General features: G+C 40.9%; 2 protein-coding genes across 3 annotated transcripts in view; both read left to right on the top strand.

Moving 5' to 3' along the window:
• Nucleotides 1-9: 9 nt before the first annotated feature.
• LOC102979740 (nucleotide triphosphate diphosphatase NUDT15) lies at nt 10-6,130 on the top strand. Of its 2 annotated transcripts, XM_055089471.1 has the most exons (3): nt 10-492; nt 5,187-5,383; nt 5,659-6,126. In XM_055089471.1, exons 1-3 carry the CDS (start codon nt 335-337, stop codon nt 5,685-5,687), a joined length of 384 nt encoding a protein of 127 aa, XP_054945446.1. In that variant the 5' UTR covers nt 10-334; the 3' UTR covers nt 5,688-6,126. The 2 variants fall into 2 exon arrangements, with proteins under 2 accessions (XP_054945446.1, XP_028353190.2); XM_028497389.2 differs by having other exon boundaries at nt 5,187-6,130.
• A 5,513-nt stretch (nt 6,131-11,643) lies between these two features.
• The window catches only part of LOC112065412 (nucleotide triphosphate diphosphatase NUDT15-like), a 21,548-nt gene continuing 10,508 nt past the window's right edge, over nt 11,644-22,683 (top strand). The window contains 4 exon segments of the mRNA XM_024125930.3: nt 11,644-11,742; nt 11,744-12,005; nt 16,308-16,447; nt 20,818-20,980. Of these exon segments, the coding sequence (XP_023981698.2) occupies nt 11,644-11,742; nt 11,744-12,005; nt 16,308-16,447; nt 20,818-20,980 (664 nt within the window).

The following is a 22,683-nucleotide window of genomic DNA, read 5'->3' as shown; positions in this document are numbered from 1 at the left end:
TGCAAAGACACAGAGGTTTATAAAAGTAGGTGGCTGGTTAAGTGCATGGAGGAATCTGAGAGTAGATAAATAATGAATGTTGAAAGCGCAACAGTAAACAGCATTAGTTAAAGCCAAACTCTGGCCACACAGTCTCTCGGGAAGAAACAACCTTCACAAGTTTGGACCCGTAGATGAGGGAGAGACACCAAGAACAAAAGAAAAGCGGCGGAGGCCCGGGAGATCCCACTGTGATTTGCGGTCCCTCACCTGCTCAAGGAGATTGGCGGCGGCCCCGCGGGCGGGGCAAAGAGAACGTCACTTCCGGCCGCGACCCAAGAGGTCCTCTCGCGCTATGACGGCCAGTGCGGAGGCGCGGGGGCGGCGCCCAGGAGTCGGAGTAGGAGTAGTGGTGACCAGCTGCAGGCATCCTCGCTGCGTCCTCCTGGGGAGGAGGAAAGGGTCATTTGGAGCCGGCAATTTCCAACTTCCCGGGGGCCACTTGGAGTTCGGGTAAGCAGCCGCCTGGCGGACGGGGAAAGCGGGACATGCACGGGAGGGACGACCTCGCTCCCTGCGTGCGTCCGTGCGTGCGCGCCGACGCTGCGTCGTTTCTCGCGCGTTCCTCTTTTGTCCTCTCGGGCCGGGAGGGGGCACTGCGCTGGGTATGGCTGAAAGAGATTTCCTCGTTCCCGTGTGAGCTGCGCCTGCGCCATCAGCTCCTCGCGAGACCTGACGCGGCTGGGAGTTGGCTGGTGAGTTGTGTTTTTCTTACTGCTCGCACTTGAGAGGCCGGAAGTTGGTGTTTATAGGCCGCGATCAATGTAGTTCTGTCAGTTAAGGCTTTTGCACGGTTTGCTGGTGATTTAAACGCACATGGATATATTCCGTGTTTCCTGCTCCAGTAAGTTTAGTTGCGCTCTAACCAAGCGAATGGGCGACTGAAACTCTGGGCCTCAGTTTCTCTCTTTTGCTTTGGCATATTGTGATTTGATGATGTGTCAGACCGACAAAGAAAGTTAGTTCTACACAAGGGTGGAAAAAGGCTGAGATTGTGCTAGAAGGTGGATTCACCCAGGCTCTTGGACTCTTTAATCAATAGAAATTGATAAGATGCCAGATGAGGAATTTAGGCGAAGTTTACTGGGGCTCGTGCTATAGCAAGAGGGAGCGAGAACAAGACACAGGTGCCCTTGCTCGGCTCCCCTGGAGGGGACGTGGTGGTGGGCTGGTTCCTTAAATGGGGTGAGAATAGGGATGGATCTGCGGGCTGTGCAGGAGGCGCAGCTTAGGTGGCCCGCCTAACCCCTTGGTGGTGCTGTGTGTGGGAATCATGCGTGGTACCCTGCTTTGCTCTCAGCAGCTGCGAAATGGCAGTTGGTTTGTGGCCTTTTTATAGCTTGTTTCTAATTGCCCCAGCTGCGCATGCGTGCAGTTATTTTTTTTTTAGCCTCTACCTTTGTCCAGGTGCAAGCGCTCTGGTAAATGATGTTTCTCAAAGTGAGAATAAAGCGTTCAAGACACAGAGCTTGTTTTTCCTTTTGTATAGAAAGTTTCAAACATACATAAAAATAGGATAGTCAGTGAATCCTCATGTACCCATTACTCAGTTTGTTCTTGTTTCATCTTTACTGCTCCAACCTCCTGGCAAACAGATACACACCCCCCTTGTTTTCTAAACTATTTTAAAGGAAAGCAGGCACCTTATTACACCACCCCTAAGTAATTCAGTATCTATCTGTAATAGGCTTTAAAAAAAAAAGTAACGACAATACCATTTTCAAACCTTAAAATATTTTATAGCATCTGTTACCCAGTCTGTACCATTTTCTGCAGTTGTCTTGAAAATGTCTTTTTACTGTTTTGTACCAATTCAGATTAAAGGAAGGGCACATGTTGCATGTGATTGGTACATTTTTTTAAGTCTCTTAATCTAGCAGTACCCGCCCTTTCCTTTTTCCTATGCCATGTTGAATATGGCTCATTTGAATTTCTCACGTTATGACTATATTCTTCTAATTTACCTATTTCTTATAAAGTGGTTGTTAGAAGTAGAGACTTGATCCTAGTGCCTTTTAATCAGACTTAGATCTTTATAGAATATGGAATTCTTATCTTCTAGCACAGGGAATTGTTTAAATGGTCTTCAGAATTTTTAAAAGCATCAATAAGTTTCTCGTTTTTAGATAATTAAGATAAGCTATCACTTAATAAATAATAAAATGCCTAGATTAAGAATCAAATTGCCCAGACAAGCACACCATATTGTACTTTGTCAGTTTGGGGGGCGGGGGAGCATTCGCCACAGTTAGATCACAAATTAAGCACTATTTAGAATGTGTAATTTCTAGAGTAGTGGTTCGAGATAGCTGTCCTAACAGTAACACAAGACAGTATTGGAGTCTTGACTCATATTGAATGATAATGGCCAAAATTGAACTTTAATGACCTTTTTACTAAGTGCTAGGTGTTACGCTAAGCTCTTCACATGTGTGCTTTCACTTATCTTTGTGTAACTGGTAAACTGAGTGGGCTAAATCGATGGGAAACAAACAGGAAGGAAGTGGCTTTATTTTCTCTTTTCATTGTCTTCAAACATGATTTGTCTTTCCCTTCTCTGCTTCTCCATGACGTTTTCTGCAAATTCAGTTGTTTTCCTCTTGTTACCAACCTGGGTTCTTGAACTCTTTAACCAATAGAAATTGATCAGACAAAGGAATTCAGGCAAGACTTTTTTGGGACTTATGCTACAGCATGAGAGGGAACAAGTAACAGGTGCCCTTGCTCGCTCCCTGAGCCCGGCGAGCTGGTCCCTTAAACGGGGTGAGGGTGGGAGTGGATAGGTGCTTTGGGCTGGAGGGGTGGCTTAGGTGATCTCTCCACCCCCTTGGTGGTGCCGGGTGCCTGTGTCGTGTGTGGTACCCTGGTTTTGCTCCTGGCGCCTCAAAAGTGGCAGTTGGGTTTTGGCCTTTTTGTATCTTTGTTCACAGTTTGCCCCAACTGTACATGGGTGCAGTTAGTTTTCGTCGTCCCTTATAGTTTCTTTGTATTCTATTGTTCAAGGAGAGGAGATGTTAGTCCAGGTGCAAGCACTGCAGTAAAGGGCCCCAGTCCCAGCCTGTCTCACTTTCACTTGATTATAAAAGTAAATCATATTTTGGTTATTATGATCCTCTTCCAGGCATTTAGCTTTCCTTTGTAGTGGGGAAAGGAGGTGTGGGCCATTGTTTTGCCTCCTCTACCTCCTCCTCTTCTCACTGTTTCTGGTTTCTTTTTCTGACGTGTTGAGGAAGGAGGGGAGGGAGCAAAACTTTTACTTGAGTGGGGGTGCTGTGATCTATGTTATGTGCCCTCTGCGTGCAGTATTCACAGGCGTGCTCTCTTTCTTTCTTTTTTTAAATTCATTTTATTTATTTTTGGCTGCATTGGGTCTTTGTTGCTGTGCGCGGGTTTTCTCTAGTTGTGGCAAGCAGGGGCTGCTCTTCATTGTGGTGCGGGGGCTTCAGTAGTTGTGGCACGCGGGCTCAGTAGTTGTGGCTCGCGGGCTCTAGAGCACAGGTTCATAGTTGTGGCGCACGGGCTTAGTTGCTCTGCCACATGTGGGATCTTCCCGGGCCAGGGATCCAACCCGTGTCCCCTGCATTGTCAGGCGGATTCTTAACCACTGTGCCACCAGGGAAGTCCGCGTGCTCTCTTTCTTAGGGTATGTTTATTGGTTGGTTGGAAGTCCTACAAGGATTTCTACACTGCACAGTTCCCTGACATAGGTGACTGACTTTTTGTGACGCTGGCCACCAGCTCCTGCTGTTAGCACACCACGCTACATTTTCTTTCTGATGGGGCCCCCAGCAGTCTCCTGTAGCATCTGCTTGGCCCAAAGGAAACACACGTTGGGAAGGATGCTTTCACTGCTGCCCATTTTCTCTGCTCAGCCATCGTGGGCTGCTTTAGCCACTCTCCCGCCTTCCAGATTCCTAAAGTGGGAGTGAGCATCACCTGTGTATTCACATGCCTCCCTGAACACCACGGGACACATGTCAGACTTACCCCAAGAGCTCTTTCCCTCCTACACCTCTGCTCCGATGCACTGGGGTAGACCTGTGAGGTTCCACAGCTCGGTCTTTAACTGGGGAGTAACATACCAGTACCTCCTTCTTGAGAGTCTCACCCAGCCTCTGTGACTAATTCTCTTGGAGGGCCTCTCACTTGATTTCGAGGCAGAGCTGGCCCCTCATCAGGAGGAAGAGGAACGTTCCTGCAGCTGAAAACGCACAACTCTCCTCCCTCCCAAATCCGTCTTCTTATGTAGACTGGGTAGTGACGGTAGTTTAGATAATTAGAGATACAAAAATATTCAAGGTAGAAAAGATAGAGAAACAGTATTCTTTTTTGCTGAATATCACACTAAAGTGCTTCATAAATATTTGGAAATTTAATCTAAATGCATATGAAATGATTTTTAGAAAACCTGAATCACACTAATGATTTCTTTTAATATTTGTTTTCATTCAATACTCATATTTTATCTGATTGTATAAAATTTCATTTGGAACAGTTTCTAAAGGGAGATATTATATATTTTTAATCTTGTCTCATGTATGAAAACTGCAGTGAAGTGTTTTAATTTATATACAGGTTTTTGTAACTTTTGGAATATCAGCGTTTTTGTCAATATCTAGTTATTATGGATCATACGTTGAAGGTGAACTAATCACATCAGTGTATTTTAATATTTCATGAATGCCTGTTGCCCTCAATTTTGAGCCTTCTGAGCCTTCAGAAAAGACAGTGTCCACTTCTTGATACACTTAACACAACCCCATGAGAAAGTAGCATTATCTTCTTACTTGTCTAAGGTGGAAAATAATGGACTTTGAACTCAAACCCAGGTCTAGTTGACTGCAAAGCTGTGCTCTTAACTGATATATTTAAACCACCTCCTGGTTGCATGCTGCTTCCAGGCACATGAACTAGTGCTGAATTGGCTAAATGTTCATTTTTTTGTTCAATATGAAGTCCTTTTGGTCTTCAAATACTTGATATAGGATAAACAGAGTGTCAGAAGAGGGTTGTTGATTTATTGTTGTAAAGCGTGAACCAATTACAGCTCTTTTTGCTTTACACTAGGAATTTCTAGCCAGGAATTTCATGGCCAAAAAAATATGCATAAATAGTATTGAATACGGTGGTGTGTTTCTGTTTTTCAGTGAAAGCTGGGAAGAATGTGCTCAAAGGGAAACCTGGGAAGAAGCAGCTCTTCACCTGAAAAATGTTCGCTTTGCCTCGGTTGTGAATTCTTTCGTTGAGGAAGAGAATTACCATTATGTCACTATTTTAATGAAAGGAGAGGTGGACATGACTCATGATTCAGAACCAAAGAATGTAGAGCCTGAGAAAAATGAAAGTAAGAGAATTATAAATAATGCATTTTCTATGAGAGCATATGGTCTGAAGGAAGATTACATTATGTTGCCATAGGAAGAGAATTAGATTAGAATATAATTATATTTCAGTTAGAATGTAAATATCCTTAAATCCTGGATACATAAGGACAGAACAGGAAAGAGAACTGGGCCTAGAGCCAGACTACTTGGTTCGCATCCTGGTTCTTCTACTTAGAGGTTTGTAACCTTGGGCAAGTTATTTAGGTCTCTGGGCCTCTTTTCTCACTTGTGACAGTAGTACCTACTTCAGATGCATTGTTGTAAGGATGAAATGAGTTATTACATACAACGGGCCTGGCCTGGTGAACACAGTAAGTACTCAGTAAATGTTAGTTTTATTGTTTAGTGTTTAATTTTGTTTCACACTGTGATTTTTAAGCAAAACATTTAACGTGCCTTCCTCAGTTTTCTCACCTGTGCAAGAGAGGTAAAACTCTTTTATAGAGAATGCTTAACTTGACAAAACACTTAGCTGTTACCTTCTGTGTTGAATTGAGTGCTCTGAAAGCTTTAATGACAACTGATATTCTGTTATTTACTGTGTACTAAGAATTGTTCTTAGGGCTTTGCATGTATCATCTCCAAATTTCATAAAACTGCATGATAAAAGGAACTAAAGAGTAAAATATCAAACTTATTCAATATATTATTTGCCATAAGAAACCTTATCCAAGTGGTCTCATGTAGGATCACTCCTCTAAACGTTTAATTTCTCCTCTAATAGAGAAAATCTTTTCATTCACAAATACTTGCTGAGTACTGTGTGCCAGACATTGTTCTAAGCACTAAAGGAAAAGTAATGTTTAAAACAAAGTCCCTGGGGCTTCCCTGGTGGCGCAGTGGTTGAGAGTCCGCCTGCCGATGCAGGGGTACATTTTATCTGGGGGAGCAGATATTTTTTGATAGTAATGGTAGGAGTAAGAATAAAAGTAAAGCTGTGTAAAGATAGTGATGCATGGGTGTTGTGTCAGGTGGGGTGGTCAGGGAGGGCTTCTGAGAAGGGGGCATGTGTGCAGAGCCTGAAGGAAGTGACATTACTAGAATGAATAAATCATGTCTGAAGTGTTTTACAGACTGACTTGATTGAATGAACAGAAGGGCATGTTCTACCTGAAGGCCCATTGAGTCATATAAGATTTTTTATAAAATAGGTAACTACTTGGAATCCTTTAAAATGAGCTAGCAAAGTCTGAACTGTTTTTACTCACAACACTTCTGATACCAAATGTGTGGACTTTTTTCCTCACACTAAATAATTCTCCAACTCTCCAGACATCAGTTGGGTGTCCTATATAATTCAGTTCAATTCTTACACTGTCTACTTGGATCCGAAAAGTTAAAGAGCTCAGTCCCATGAGACTGCCCCCATTACCAATGCCAATCTCACGTCTAGGCCTCCTGTACTTTTGACTGCCTGGCTATAAATCGAGGCTCCCACAACCCCCTCTTCAGTAATTTGCTAGAATGTCCCACAGAATTAAGGAAAACACTCTCCTTACATTACCAGTTTGTTTTAAAGGGTGCAGCTCAGGAACAGCCAAATGAAAGAGGTAGGGCCAGGTCTGGGGAGGGGGCACGGGACTTTCATGCCGTCTCTGGACATGCCACCCTCCCAGCACCTCGATGTGTTCAACACGGAAGCTCTCTGAACCCAGTTGTGTAGAGTTTTTACGGAGGTTCCTATGTAATGGGATTATTATCACTGTGATTGGTTAAATCCGTGTCCATTGGCTGTTAGCTCAGTCTCCAGCCCCCCTCTCCACCCTTAAGGTGGAGTGTGGGGTGAGAGGTGGGCTGAAAGTTCCAACCCTGTGATCACACCTGGGTCTTTCTGGTCACCAGCCCCCATCCTGAAACTCTCTAGGGGTCCCCAGCCACCAGCCATCTTATTAGCATAAACTCAGCATTGGTTGAAAGGAGCTTATTATGGAAAACAAAAGATGCTCCTCTGATCCCTATCACTCAGGAAATTACAAAGATTTTAGGAACCCTGCCAGGGAACAGGGATGAAGACCAAATACCTATTTCTTACATCACAGTCACACAAAGAAACTCACAGAAAGTATCCAAAGGCCTTCAGCTGGCCTAGGGTACAACAAAAATTATTCATGCCTTAAGAAGTGGGAGGCAGGATTGTACCAGGTTCACTGGGGGAGCTGATAACCTGGCCAAGGTGCAGGCACTCGGGGGTCTTCGTTTTATTTATAAGCATGCAGTCTCTGCCCCATGTTCATCAGGTCCTGGATCTGGATTGCCTGCTTCAGTTTCCTCCAGCCATCTGTTTATACTTAGAAGGATTATCCAGTTGCTTCGTTTTCTAGGGGGCCCCTAGGATAAACTTTACTTCAGCTCTCTTGAGACTCAGTTAATTGAGCATCTTGCAACATATTGTGAGTGTCTCCCTCCCCCTCCTCCTCTCCCTCTCTCTCTTTCTCTCCCCTTCCCTCTCTCTCTCTCTCTCTCTCTCTCTCTCTCTCTCTCTCTCTTTCTCTGTTACTGTGTGGTCACAGGTGCTAATCAGCCCTTCCATAGCTTGTTCCAATTTCATGGATTCTTTGTCCCCTGCCTTGCCGGAGTGAAATTATATACCTGTATTTTATAGGCAGAGAAATACTGAAGGGAAGAAACAGTACACATGGATATATGCATGTAATCATAAACTAATTTAGAACATAGATTTCTAATCATTATATTTCTGTATTATTAATATCATAATATTTAAACATTCACCTGTCACAGGCATCTGTGCTTTCATGTTATTTACATTTAAATCATCAAAGAAAACACCATCCCCTAGAATATTTTTCTAGGATTTCATGTACTTTACAGTTAATAGACACTTAAATCTTTCACATTTCAGAACCATTATTCATTACCTGCCTCTGATTTCCAAGCCCTGCTTTTGTCCTCCCCTTTCCCATGGCCCCTCTTCTCCCTCTCTAGATGTGTCTCCATTCACCATTCATTTAGGAAACACTTACTAAGCACCATCTATATGCTAGAGTTATGTTAGACCCCAAGGAAAAGAGGAGAAGTAGAACCAGTCACTGTCCAAAAGATTAAAATCTCTCAGAGGATCATACCTTTCATTCTCCTAGGGGGTGAACCTTGAGTTTGGCTAAACGTTTCTGTTTCTCTAACCGAATGCCTAGGGTGAATGCCTTATCCATTCCTGGAAATAATATCCTTAGCTCTCAGCCTACAGAGAGTTTGGCTCTTTCTTGAAAACTGGAAGAGAATGAATGTATTTAGACTGTGAGTTGAACTGGATGTAAAGAAAAGTAGCTAAGCAAAATAAACTAGATGAATTTTTGTTCAGCTCAGTTTTACTGGCTCACTCACCTTCCTTTGCCATTTGTGTGATATGATGAAGTACAAAGATGGTGTTGCATATCATTAAGTGTATGTCAAGTTGATGTTTGCAGTAAGCTCTGTATATAAGCTTTGTTTTCATTGCTTGCAGCTCCCTCACATAAAGAGACTGTGATGACAATATCGTGTCACAATATACCAGAGCCTCATCACAGTGTGATCCTCAGGGATGATATTGGGTCATGTTATAGATGAAGCAGCAATATTATAGATCCAAGAAAGCATGACCTTGGAAACTCTGTTTTCACTAAGAAGAAAGAATAGGTTATTCTGGGCTTGGAAAAAATGTAAAAAATAGTCATCCCCAAAGGCTAACTTGCTGTCTACATTCTGCACTGTAGCAGACTTTATAATTTCCAAATCGACCAGATTGTTTTCAGTCCTCATTTTATTTGATTTTCAACAGAATTTATTTTGTTGTTCATTCCCTTTTAAAAAGTCTCTCCTCCTTGGATACCAGGATTCCACACTGTCTGCTTCTTTCCACCTTCTCCCACTCCTCTTTCTCATTCTTTTTTACTGAGCCTTCTTCCTCTAAATTAATCTATCCATTACTCATCTATTCATTGTTTTCACTTTAAAAATTTTTTTTGGCCACGCCAGGAGGCATGTGGGATCTTAGTTCCCTGACCAGGGATCAAACCTGCACCCACCACAGTGGAAACACGGAGTCTTAACCACGGGGCCTCCAGGGAAGTCCCTTTTATTTTTCACTTTTTCAACAAATATTTGTTGTGCATACTATGGGCCAGGCACTGATTTAAGTACTGGAAATACAGCGATAAGCAAAATACACACCATCTCTGTCCTCAAGGAGCTAACATATAGTAAAATAGTTGATTCCCTGGATTGGGTATTTTCGATGCTCTTTAAAATCTCATTGCAGGCACAGAAGTATGACATCTTTTCCTTCCTCCTTCCTGAGCTAACACAAAGGATCAGCTTGTCAAATCAGGCCCAGGAAGATAAGAGATCTATCCAGTATTATGCTTTGCTAATAATTTCAAGGCTACAAGCAATCAACAGGCATAAGTGGAACAAGGAGAAAACAGGAACATCTCAGGCTGCTTGGGTCTTTCCACTCTGCAATGGACATGATTCTCTAACCCAGAGTAACAGATGCTCATGTGTGTGATTTCTCTTCTGTATATAACAAGGACTGTGCAGGGTCTCAGATTCTACCCTACTTTTACATTAACCAGTTAGACTGTAACTGTTTCATAGATGCTGACAGAAGACATGAGACTCCTGGGTTAGAAACAAAGGACTTTATTATGCCTGGCAAAAGCAGTAGCCAGAGCTTCATTTGTTTGTGTCAATTCCCCACGTCCTCCCCAAATCCCATAGCAGTTACACAAAAGGCTCATTATAGATGCCTACACATCAATTGGTTGCATTAAACAAGGGGAACACTGAGCTTGAGGAATCCACCACTTTTAGAGTTAGTGGAAACAAGCCTGTTTGTTTTCTCAGTGGAGATGTTAGCTCATCTCTCTGTGCAAACCCAGCCCTGAAAAATGGCTTGGGTAAAGAGTGATCAGACATAAAATATGTAAGCATGCTCAGGGTCCAGTGTGGATTGCTACTCCCAGCATATACTTTCTCTTGGAATGCACTAATATGGTTTGAGATTCTCAATAATTTGAGAATTCCCTCTCTTATATCTTTAAGTCAACCTTCTCTGTTGGTCCCTTCCCATCAATATTTAAACTAATGCAAATCTAGTCCACCTTAAAAACTCTCTCCCTCTACCACACTCTCCTGTCCAATTACAACCTCCTTTTCTTAATAGTCAAACTTATTACAATATGTGTCCTAACTTTCTGTCTCCCTTTCTCTGTCTCCAGCTTCTTCTTCAACCCCCCACACTGCATCTGGGATCAATTTGATACTCTATTGAAACAGCCTTCTAAGTCTCAGCTTCTTCCTCTGTAGGTAGAAATAATAGAAATATTCACTAAATAGATCTGTTTTGAGTATGAAATGTGTTAATAAATGTGACGAGTTGAGAGCAGTGCCTGGCACATTGTTCGTGTTCAGTAATTGTTACGTAGATTGTTATTATTAGCAACCTCCTCCTCCTCATTTTCGTCAGTGAAATTCTTGTTGCTAAATCCAGTGGGCACTTTTTAGTTCCTATTTGACATCCCTGTGTTGACCACTTTTTCCTTCTTGAAACTCCCCCTTCTTCAGCTTCCATGATGCCAGACTCTCTTAATTTTCCTCTTACTTCTCTGGACAGCCTTCTTGGTCAGATTTGTGTGTTCTGTCTCAGGCTGTCTTAAATGGTGATATCCCTCAGAGTCCTCTGTTAACCTCCTTTCTCTTTTTTATCTACATGCTTTCACTTAATGATATTATCCACTCCTGTGCCTGAATTACTTTCTATATGGAGATGCCAATACTCTGTACCTTTTCATTTACTTTTTTAACAGATATTTTTAGGACAACTTCTATGTGCCAAACACTGGGTTAGCTATTGTGAGTAAAGCCGACAGGATTCCTGCTCTCATGCGACTTAGTCTTTAATAGGGAAAGCAGATATAAAACAAATAATCACACATACGACTCTACACCTATAGATGACTTAATGGCTCCAAAGTAAAGGAAGATAGTCCTAAGAAAGTATAACACGTCAATCTGACCTAGGGTAAAGGAGAAATGCAGGGCTCCTTAAGGCAGTGGTGCTTGGGTAGACATCAACAAGATGCAAAGGTACTCAGTAGGTAAAGGGGGAGAGGAGGAAATAAAAGAGAGTACAAAGTACTCAAGGAACTTAAAGAAGATCAGTTTTGCTAAAACATCGTAAGGGGAAAAGAAGAGCAAGATAGAATTAGACTCTCACGCTATGACGGCCAGTGCAGCAGAGCCGCAGGGGCGGCGCCCAGGAGTCGGGGTAGGAGTCGTGGTGACCAGCTGCAGGCATCCTCACTGCATCCTCCTGGGGAGGAAGAAAGAAAGGGTCATTTGGAGCCGGCAGTTTGCAACTTCCCAGGGGCCACTTGGAGTTCGGTGAAAGCTGGAAAGAATGTGCTCAAAGGGAAACCTGGGAAGAAGCAGCTCTTCACCTGAAAAATGTTCGCTTTGCCTCGGTTGTGAATTCTTTCGTTGAGGAAGAGAATTACCATTATGTCACTATTTTAATGAAAGGAGAGGTGGACATGACTCATGATTCAGAACCAAAGAATGTAGAGCCTGAGAAAAATGAAAGTAAGAGAATTATAAATAATGCATTTTCTATGAGAGCATATGGTCTGAAGGAAGATTACATTATGTTGCCATAGGAAGAGAATTAGATTAGAATATAATTATATTTCAGTTAGAATGTAAATATCCTTAAATCCTGGATACATAAGGACAGAACAGGAAAGAGAACTGGGCCTAGAGCCAGACTACTTGGTTCGCATCCTGGTTCTTCTACTTAGAGGTTTGTAACCTTGGGCAAGTTATTTAGGTCTCTGGGCCTCTTTTCTCACTTGTGACAGTAGTACCTACTTCAGATGCATTGTTGTAAGGATGAAATGAGTTATTACATACAACGGGCCTGGCCTGGTGAACACAGTAAGTACTCAGTAAATGTTAGTTTTATTGTTTAGTGTTTAATTTTGTTTCACACTGTGATTTTTAAGCAAAACATTTAACGTGCCTTCCTCAGTTTTCTCACCTGTGCAAGAGAGGTAAAACTCTTTTATAGAGAATGCTTAACTTGACAAAACACTTAGCTGTTACCTTCTGTGTTGAATTGAGTGCTCTGAAAGCTTTAATGACAACTGATATTCTGTTATTTACTGTGTACTAAGAATTGTTCTTAGGGCTTTGCATGTATCATCTCCAAATTTCATAAAACTGCATGATAAAAGGAACTAAAGAGTAAAATATCAAACTTATTCAATATATTATTTGCCATAAGAAACCTTATCCAAGTGGTCTCATGTAGGATCACTCCTCTAAACGTTTAATTTCTCCTCTAATAGAGAAAATCTTTTCATTCACAAATACTTGCTGAGTACTGTGTGCCAGACATTGTTCTAAGCACTAAAGGAAAAGTAATGTTTAAAACAAAGTCCCTGGGGCTTCCCTGGTGGCGCAGTGGTTGAGAGTCCGCCTGCCGATGCAGGGGACGCGGGTTCGTGTCCTGGTCCAGGAGGATCCCACATGCCGCGGAGCGGCTGGGCCCGTGAGCCATGGCCGCTGAGCCTGCGCGTCCGGAGCCTGTGCTCCACAACGGGAGAGGCCACAACAGTGAGAGGCCCGCGTACTGCAAAAAAAAGAAAAAAAAAAAAGTCCCTGCCCTCCTGCACAACAGTGAGAGGCCCGCGTACTGCAAAAAAAAGAAAAAAAAAAAAAGTCCCTGCCCTCCTGGACTTTACATTTTATCTGGGGGAGCAGATATTTTTTGATAGTAATGGTAGGAGTAAGAATAAAAGTAAAGCTGTGTAAAGATAGTGATGCATGGGTGTTGTGTCAGGTGGGGTGGTCAGGGAGGGCTTCTGAGAAGGGGGCATGTGTGCAGAGCCTGAAGGAAGTGACATTACTAGAATGAATAAATCATGTCTGAAGTGTTTTACAGACTGACTTGATTGAATGAACAGAAGGGCATGTTCTACCTGAAGGCCCATTGAGTCATATAAGATTTTTTATAAAATAGGTAACTACTTGGAATCCTTTAAAATGAGCTAGCAAAGTCTGAACTGTTTTTACTCACAACACTTCTGATACCAAATGTGTGGACTTTTTTCCTCACACTAAATAATTCTCCAACTCTCCAGACATCAGTTGGGTGTCCTATATAATTCAGTTCAATTCTTACACTGTCTACTTGGATCCGAAAAGTTAAAGAGCTCAGTCCCATGAGACTGCCCCCATTACCAATGCCAATCTCACGTCTAGGCCTCCTGTACTTTTGACTGCCTGGCTATAAATCGAGGCTCCCACAACCCCCTCTTCAGTAATTTGCTAGAATGTCCCACAGAATTAAGGAAAACACTCTCCTTACATTACCAGTTTGTTTTAAAGGGTGCAGCTCAGGAACAGCCAAATGAAAGAGGTAGGGCCAGGTCTGGGGAGGGGGCACGGGACTTTCATGCCGTCTCTGGACATGCCACCCTCCCAGCACCTCGATGTGTTCAACACGGAAGCTCTCTGAACCCAGTTGTGTAGAGTTTTTACGGAGGTTCCTATGTAATGGGATTATTATCACTGTGATTGGTTAAATCCGTGTCCATTGGCTGTTAGCTCAGTCTCCAGCCCCCCTCTCCACCCTTAAGGTGGAGTGTGGGGTGAGAGGTGGGCTGAAAGTTCCAACCCTGTGATCACACCTGGGTCTTTCTGGTCACCAGCCCCCATCCTGAAACTCTCTAGGGGTCCCCAGCCACCAGCCATCTTATTAGCATAAACTCAGCATTGGTTGAAAGGAGCTTATTATGGAAAACAAAAGATGCTCCTCTGATCCCTATCACTCAGGAAATTACAAAGATTTTAGGAACCCTGCCAGGGAACAGGGATGAAGACCAAATACCTATTTCTTACATCACAGTCACACAAAGAAACTCACAGAAAGTATCCAAAGGCCTTCAGCTGGCCTAGGGTACAACAAAAATTATTCATGCCTTAAGAAGTGGGAGGCAGGATTGTACCAGGTTCACTGGGGGAGCTGATAACCTGGCCAAGGTGCAGGCACTCGGGGGTCTTCGTTTTATTTATAAGCATGCAGTCTCTGCCCCATGTTCATCAGGTCCTGGATCTGGATTGCCTGCTTCAGTTTCCTCCAGCCATCTGTTTATACTTAGAAGGATTATCCAGTTGCTTCGTTTTCTAGGGGGCCCCTAGGATAAACTTTACTTCAGCTCTCTTGAGACTCAGTTAATTGAGCATCTTGCAACATATTGTGAGTGTCTCCCTCCCCCTCCTCCTCTCCCTCTCTCTCTTTCTCTCCCCTTCCCTCTCTCTCTCTCTCTCTCTCTCTCTCTCTCTCTCTCTCTCTCTCTGTTACTGTGGGCTCACAACTCAGCATTGGTTGAAAGGAGCTTATTATGGAAAACAAAAGATGCTCCTCTGATCCCTATCACTCAGGAAATTACAAAGATTTTAGGAACCCTGCCAGGGAACAGGGATGAAGACCAAATACCTATTTCTTACATCACAGTCACACAAAGAAACTCACAGAAAGTATCCAAAGGCCTTCAGCTGGCCTAGGGTACAACAAAAATTATTCATGCCTTAAGAAGTGGGAGGCAGGATTGTACCAGGTTCACTGGGGGAGCTGATAACCTGGCCAAGGTGCAGGCACTCGGGGGTCTTCGTTTTATTTATAAGCATGCAGTCTCTGCCCCATGTTCATCAGGTCCTGGATCTGGATTGCCTGCTTCAGTTTCCTCCAGCCATCTGTTTATACTTAGAAGGATTATCCAGTTGCTTCGTTTTCTAGGGGGCCCCTAGGATAAACTTTACTTCAGCTCTCTTGAGACTCAGTTAATTGAGCATCTTGCAACATATTGTGAGTGTCTCCCTCCCCCTCCTCCTCTCCCTCTCTCTCTTTCTCTCCCCTTCCCTCTCTCTCTCTCTCTCTCTCTCTCTCTCTCTCTCTCTCTCTTTCTCTGTTACTGTGTGGTCACAGGTGCTAATCAGCCCTTCCATAGCTTGTTCCAATTTCATGGATTCTTTGTCCCCTGCCTTGCCGGAGTGAAATTATATACCTGTATTTTATAGGCAGAGAAATACTGAAGGGAAGAAACAGTACACATGGATATATGCATGTAATCATAAACTAATTTAGAACATGGATTTCTAATCATTATATTTCTGTATTATTAATATCATAATATTTAAACATTCACCTGTCACAGGCATCTGTGCTTTCATGTTATTTACATTTAAATCATCAAAGAAAACACCATCCCCTAGAATATTTTTCTAGGATTTCATGTACTTTACAGTTAATAGACACTTAAATCTTTCACATTTCAGTGGATTTTTAAGAAGACAACTTCCATTCTTGTCTTTCTATCTAAAATATACTACAGCACAGAGAATACTTTTTATTCTCTGTACAGCTTCCATTACTTTTTTTAAGAAATGGAGGATAGCTTAGAAATTTTGTAATCTACCTTATTTTGTAGGTGAGGAAACTGGCCTATTTTAATGTAGTTGAACCTGTAGTGTCAATGCAATATATAAAATTCTGTGAGTCCTGTTTAACCAGATATTTAAATGAAAATTGAATGGTATTAAATCTGGGTTTTACCACAATGTGGCCTTTGTAAACCTGGCTTCATATTCAAATAACAGCATGTTTTAAATGATCATCATTCTCTTCTTAAGATCTTCATTCTAAACGCAAATTATGTTTGTATAGCCAAGCTAATGCATAGCATCGCTATTGCACTTCATTTTATTAGTGGCAAATCATTTTTAAATTTAATTAATTTTTCTTAGTATAGGTTAACTTGCCAAAATAAATATCCTTTGTTTCCTTTCATCTAAAGAAATTGCTTTGATACCTTTCTTTTCTAGGTTGGGAGTGGGTTCCTTGGGAAGAATTTCCTCCCCTGGACCAGCTTTTCTGGGCACTACGTTGTTTAAAGGAACAAGGCTATGATCCATTTAAAGAAGATTTGGATCATCTGGTAGGATACAAAGGAAATCACCTAGAGGTGAACAAGGAGACTCCCTGATTTTTTTTTTTTTTAATGGGTTAGCCAAAAAAAAAGTTCGTCCGGTTTTCCCGTAAGATGGCTCTAGTAGTGCTTAGTTGTGTTTAACTTCATTCGAAACAATTTTGTTGGATTCCATTGTGACAGCTGTCATATCAGCGTGTATTTAAAAAAACATCGAAATTGGTGAATTTTTGTGTAGCCATTTTAATATAGAAGATGGAAGAAAAAAAGCAACATTTTCGGCATATTATGCTTGATTATTTCAAGAAAGGTAAAAATGCAACTGAAACGCAAAAAAAGATTTGCGCAGTATATGGAGAAGGTGCTGTGACTGAGCGAACATGTCAAAAGTGGTTTGCGAAGTTTCGTGCTGGAGATTTCTCGCTGGACGATGCTCCACGGTCAGGTAGACCAGTTGAAGTTGATAGCGATCAAATCGAGACATTAATTGAGAGCAATCGACGTTATACCACTCGGGAGATAGCCGACATACTCAAAATATCCAAATCAAGCGTTGAAAATCATTTGCACCAGCTTGGTTATATGAATCGCTTTGACGTTTGGGTTCCACATAAGTTAAGCGAAAAAAACCTTCTTGACCGTATTTCCGCATGCAATTCTCTACTGAAACGTAATGAAAACGTTCCATTTTTAAAACAAATTGTGATGGGCAATGAAAAATGGATACTGTACAATAATGTGGAACGGAAGAGATCATGGGGCAAGCGAAATGAACCACCACCAAGCACACCAAAGGCCGGTCTTCATCCAAAGAAAGTGATGTTGTGTATATGGTGGGATTGGAAAGGAGTCCTCTATTATGAGCTCCTTCCGGAAAACCAAACGATTAATTCCAACAAGTACTGCTCCCAGTTAGATCAACTGAAAGCAGACCTGGAACAGTTCTTTGCTCAAAAAGATAAAAAGTTTTGGGAAGATGGAATTATGAAGTTGCCTGAAAAATGGCAGAAGGTAGTGGAACAAAAGGGTGAATACGTTGTTCAATGAAGTTCTTGGTGAAAATGAAAAATGTGTCTTTTATTTTTACCCAAAAAACCAAAGGAACTTTTTGGCCAACCCATACATAAAAGGCAAAATAAGGTCCTGTTAAAGAATGAAAAATATCTGTATTTCAGAACAACTCCATTTTAGCTGAAAAGTCCCACATGATTGCCAGTAATTTATTTGGAGTCTCTTAATATACCCAATACCCTTTCAGCCTGTACTCGTGAAAAATTTTCAGGGATTGTGTCATGAATTGTATTTCAGACTCAGAAAATATGATAAATGGTGATGTTGTGGTAATTCTGCTTTCCGTATTACTCTGTGGTTTGTGCTGTTTGTCATTACCAGTATGCGTGGAGGAGAGTGCAGAATTTGTCTGTTTCAGTTCTAATAGAGAACCTAATTCAGGTGCTAACACAATATGCCCGTTGCAGAATTTATCACATTTGTTGATTTTCCTCTTTTATTTAAATCAAAAAAATTTTTGGCAATATATTGTGACAGTCCCTGCAACTAGAGCAAACAGGACAGGTCTTTAGGGTGTATTTCCCAGGTTTCCGATTGAGAACCTAAAGCAAGGGAAGTGAGACAATCCATCCAGGATCTGTATCCCATCATTAACAGGCCCTGTCATTTGGGATCTCAGTTGATCTCTCTGAGATTCAGCTTCCTTATGTGTAAAATGCGATTAGACTAGGGCAGTGGATCTCAAAGTGTGGCCCGGGGAAGTCCTCAAGACCCTTTCAAGGGTCCTCAGGGTTAAAGCTGTTTTTGTCATACGAAGACTTCATTTGCTTTTTTCATTCTCATTCTTTCCTGAGTGTACAGAGGAGTTTGCATGTTGTGTGATAACTGTAGCAGACTGAATGCAAAGCAGATATGAGAGTATAGCTCTCTTCTGTTAAGCTAGATGTGAAAGAAATCGACAAAAATGTAAAACAGTGCCACTCTTCTCACTGGTTCTTTTGCTTTTTTTTTTTTTTAAAGAAAGCTATATTTTTTATAAAAATTATGTTAACATATAACGGTTTTGAGTTATGGGTTTTTGTTATTTGTAAATAAATTAATAAAAGAATTCTTAAAATTTCTTGGTTTTAATTCCTAATATGGTCCTATCACTAGATAAAATCCTACAAAAACAAGAACTCTTTGGGGTCCTTAGTAATTCTTTTTTAAAATGAAGTATAGTTTAAAATGTTGTGTTTCAGGTATACAGCAAAGTGATTCAGATATAAATACACACACACACACATATTCCTTTTCAGATTCTTTTCTGTTATAGGCTATTACAAGATACTGAATATAGTTCCCTGTGCTATACAGTAGGTCCTTGTTTATTTTATATCGAATAGTGTGTATTTGTTAATCCCAAACTCCTAATTTATCCCTCCCCTCCCTCTTTCCCCTTTGGTAATCGTAAGTTATTTTCTATGTCTGTGAGTCTCTGTTTCTGTTTTGTAATTAAGTTCATTTGAATCATTTTTTTAGATTCTACATATTAGTGATACCATATGATGTTTGTCTTTGTCTGACTTACTTCACTTGGTATGATAATCTCTAGGTCCGTCCATGTTGCTGCAAATGGCATTATTTCATTCCTTTTTATGGTTAATATTCCATTGTATATATGTGCCACATCTTCTTTATCCATTCATCTGTCGATGGACACTTAGGTTGCTTTCATGTCTTGGCTATTGTAAATAGTGCTGCTATGAACATTGGGGTGTGTGTATCTTTTTGAATTCATTTTCATCTTTTCTGGATATCTGCCCAGAAGTGGGATAGCTGGATCATAGGTAGCTGTATTTTTAGTTTTTTAAGGAATCTCCATATTGTTCTCCATAGTGGCTGCACCAATGTACATTCCCACCAACAGTGTAGGAGGGTTCCCTTTTCTCCACACCCTCTCCAGCATTTATTATTTGTAGACGTTTTGATGATGGCCATTCTGACTGGTGTGAGGTGATACCTCATTGTAGTTTTGATTTGCATTTCTCTAATAATTAGTGATGTTGAGCATCTTTTCATGTGCCTCTTGGCCATCTGTATGTTTTCTTTGGAGAAATGTCTGTTTAGGTCTTCTGCCCATTTTTTGATTGGGTTTTTTTTTTTTGATACTGAGCTATATGAGCTGTTTGTATATTTTGGAAATCAAGCCCTTGTTGGTCGCATCATTTGCAAATATTTTCTCCCATTCTGTAGGTTGTCCTTTTGTTTATGGTTTCCTTTGCTGTGCAAAAGCTTATAAGTTTAAGTCCCATTTGATTATTTTTGTTTTTATTTCTTTTGCCTTGGGAAGCCAATCTAAGAAAATATTGGTACAGTTTATGTCAGAGAGTTTTGCCTATGTCCTCTTCTAGGAGTTTTATGGTGTCGTGTCTTATTTAAGTCTTTAAGCCATTTTGAGTTTATTTTGTGTATGGTGAGAAGGAGTGTTCTAACTTCATTGATTTACATGCTGCTTTCCAACACCACTTGCTGAAGGGACTCTTTTCTCCGTTGTATATTCTTGCCTCCTTTGTGGAACATTAACTGACCATAGGTGTGCAGGTTCATTTCTTCACTCTCTGTTCTGCTCCATTGATCCATATGTCTGTTTCTGTGCCAGTACCACGCTGTTTTGATTCTCTAGTATTGTCTGAAGTCTGGGAAGATTATGCCTCCAGCTTGTTCTTTTCCCTCAGGATTGCTTTGGCAATTCTGGGTCTTTTGTGGTTCCATATAAATTTTAGGATTATTTGTTCTGGTTCTGTGAAAAATGCTTGAGTAATTTGATAGATTGCATTAAATCTGTAGATTGCTTTGGGTATTATGGCCACTTTAATAATCTTCCAATCCAAGAGCATGGGCTATCTTTGCATTTTTTTTGGAATCATCCTCAGTTTCATTTATCAATGTTTTATAGTTCTCAGCGTATTAGTCTCTCACCTCCTTAGAGTTATTCCTAGGTGGTTTTTTTTACACGATTTTAAAAGGGATTGTTTTTTCACTTTGATATTTCATTGTTAAAGAAATGCAACAGATTTATGTATATTAATCTTGTATCCTGCTACCTTGCTGAATTCATTTATCTGTTCTAATAGTTTTTGTGTTGAGTCTTTAGGTCCTTAGTAATTTTTAAGTGTAACAGGATCCAAAACCAAGAAGTTTGAGAACTGCTGGATTAGACCATGAACTCACATCCTTTTCTTTATGAGCCCATTTCTGTAAAATCCCTTGCTTCTCCTAAAGCTGGTTATATTTGAATTTTGCCCTTTCAACAGACTCAAATACTGTTGTAATACGTGTTACAAAAGAATCTTCAGTGAATGAAGATCATTTTTAAAGTTTTTTTTTAATATTTATTTATTTGGCTGCGTCAGGTCTTAGTAGCGGCACACGGGATCTTCATTGTGGCACGTGGGATCTTTTGTTGTGGCGCGCGGGCTTATTGCCCTGCGGCATATGGGATCTTAGTTCCCGAACCAGGGATCGAACCCGCGTCCCCTGCATTGGAAGGCGGATTCTTAACCACTGGACCACCAGGTAAGTCCCTAAAGTTTTCTTAATTGCTTACTTTTTCAAAGTTATATGGGCACATTGTATAGTTTACCATTTACAAATCTCATTTTCTATTTTAACAGACTTTAAGAGTGTGAGAGGCGCTCAAGTGAAATTAGTGTATAATCCTTGAACTACTGAATTTCAGTTTTTCCTACTCCTGTTTGATTACTCCATATCCTTCTGTTGCTTGCTCATTAGTTTTACTCCCTTCCTCAACTGACTTCATCCCTGTTTGTCCCTGGCTGCTCCCTAAATGATAGACATGGGAGGCTTGATAAGAAGAACCCAGGCAGCCTTGTAGATAAAACTCCTCCATGTCTTTATCCCAAGTATAGTTTATTGGGAATTCATTGAGATATGTCTTTATGCCAGTACTTATCCAAGCAGGTGTTTTATAGTTTCAGAAACTTATCACAAACCTGAGGAGTTTTTTCTGTATCTGCTACTTTTCAATTTTTAGTAGACAAACTCATTAGGAGCTTGTGAAGTTTTCCATTTGTTTGTTTTAAATTCACCAAATTAGACATGAAGGCCTATTTCAATGAAAAGAAAAAAACCAACCTGGGCCCTTATTTATAGTAAAAAGTAAAAAGCTAAGTTTCATGCTAGAGGAGGATTGCACTTACTCGGCACCCAACATGCTCCGTGGCATCCAATAATCACTCTGTAATTATTTCTCTAAAAGAGTGAATGACCAGAGCAGGATTTAGAGCCCTTTAAGTAAGCAGTTAATTCTTAAATGTTTTGAGAATTGCCTTTAATAGAAAAAACTACTACTACTAGCAGTATTCTCATGAAATGTCTATACCTCACTCTGCCAGAATACTGGCAAGTCTGAGATAGCTCTTCATGTATTTGCTAAATCAAGCCCTGAGGTGTCCTCTATCCCAAGATAGGCAAGTGCTCCTACACTGACCCTCACAACATCCGAGCAGAGGTCTGCCCAGCGGATCATGATATGAATTCGGCCTCCCTGAGATCCACTTGGAAGAGGCAGTTCTTCATTATCTGGACTGCCAGCTTTCCAAATAAGGCAAATGTTCCTTCAGATGAAATAGTCTCTTCTTCGGGGCATCAAGGATCATTTAGGGATCGTGGAGAAGGAGAGCTCAGGGAGTCATCTGTAAGGGAGGAAACAAAGTCTTCCAACATAAACTCAATCATATATTGATGCTGCCTCTCTTTTATTTTTAAATTATTTATGTTGTACTTAGAAATCAGTGTGGCACTTGAGTAGTGCTTGTGAAAAATGCAAATTAAAAATAACAGTATGCATTGACTGAGAGGTGTGTACCAAGCTTTCCATTTTATGTACCTCAAGAAATTGAACATGTAAGTTAAGGCCCTCCATAAACATTTAACTTGCATCTACTATGTGCCAAATATTGTGGTAGATGCTTAATAATATTTACACTGTAAATTGAATCTATCACACCTCCTTAATGCCAAATCCCCTAGATTTCCCATTTTTATGTTTAAAATGTTTAAGTATTTGGCTTTCGGCATAATGTCGCTTAATAGCTTTATATGCACTCAGTTATATAACTCATTTTATTTACCAGAACAATTTATGGGCAAACAGAACAAAGTAGCAAGCAAGCCAAGGTTATCACCAGATTCAGTTTGACTTGGTATTGTCCTCTATTCTTTTTTTTTTTTTTTTTTTTTTTTTGTGGTATGCGGGG

Source organism: Physeter macrocephalus, chromosome 13, assembly GCF_002837175.3.
Source record: "Physeter macrocephalus isolate SW-GA chromosome 13, ASM283717v5, whole genome shotgun sequence".
NCBI classification, from domain to species: Eukaryota; Metazoa; Chordata; class Mammalia; order Artiodactyla; family Physeteridae; genus Physeter; species Physeter macrocephalus.
This window is presented reverse-complemented; position numbering and strand designations above follow the sequence as displayed.

What these genes read in the sequence shown, in the direction of transcription:
- LOC102979740 (XM_028497389.2), top strand. Translation starts at nt 335, where the DNA reads ATGACGGCCAGTGCGGAGGCGCGGGGGCGGCGCCCAGGAGTCGGAGTA. An exon ending in GGGGGCCACTTGGAGTTCGG is followed by an intron (nt 493 to 5,186) that starts GTAAGCAGCCGC and finishes TCTGTTTTTCAG; the next exon opens with TGAAAGCTGGGAAGAATGTG.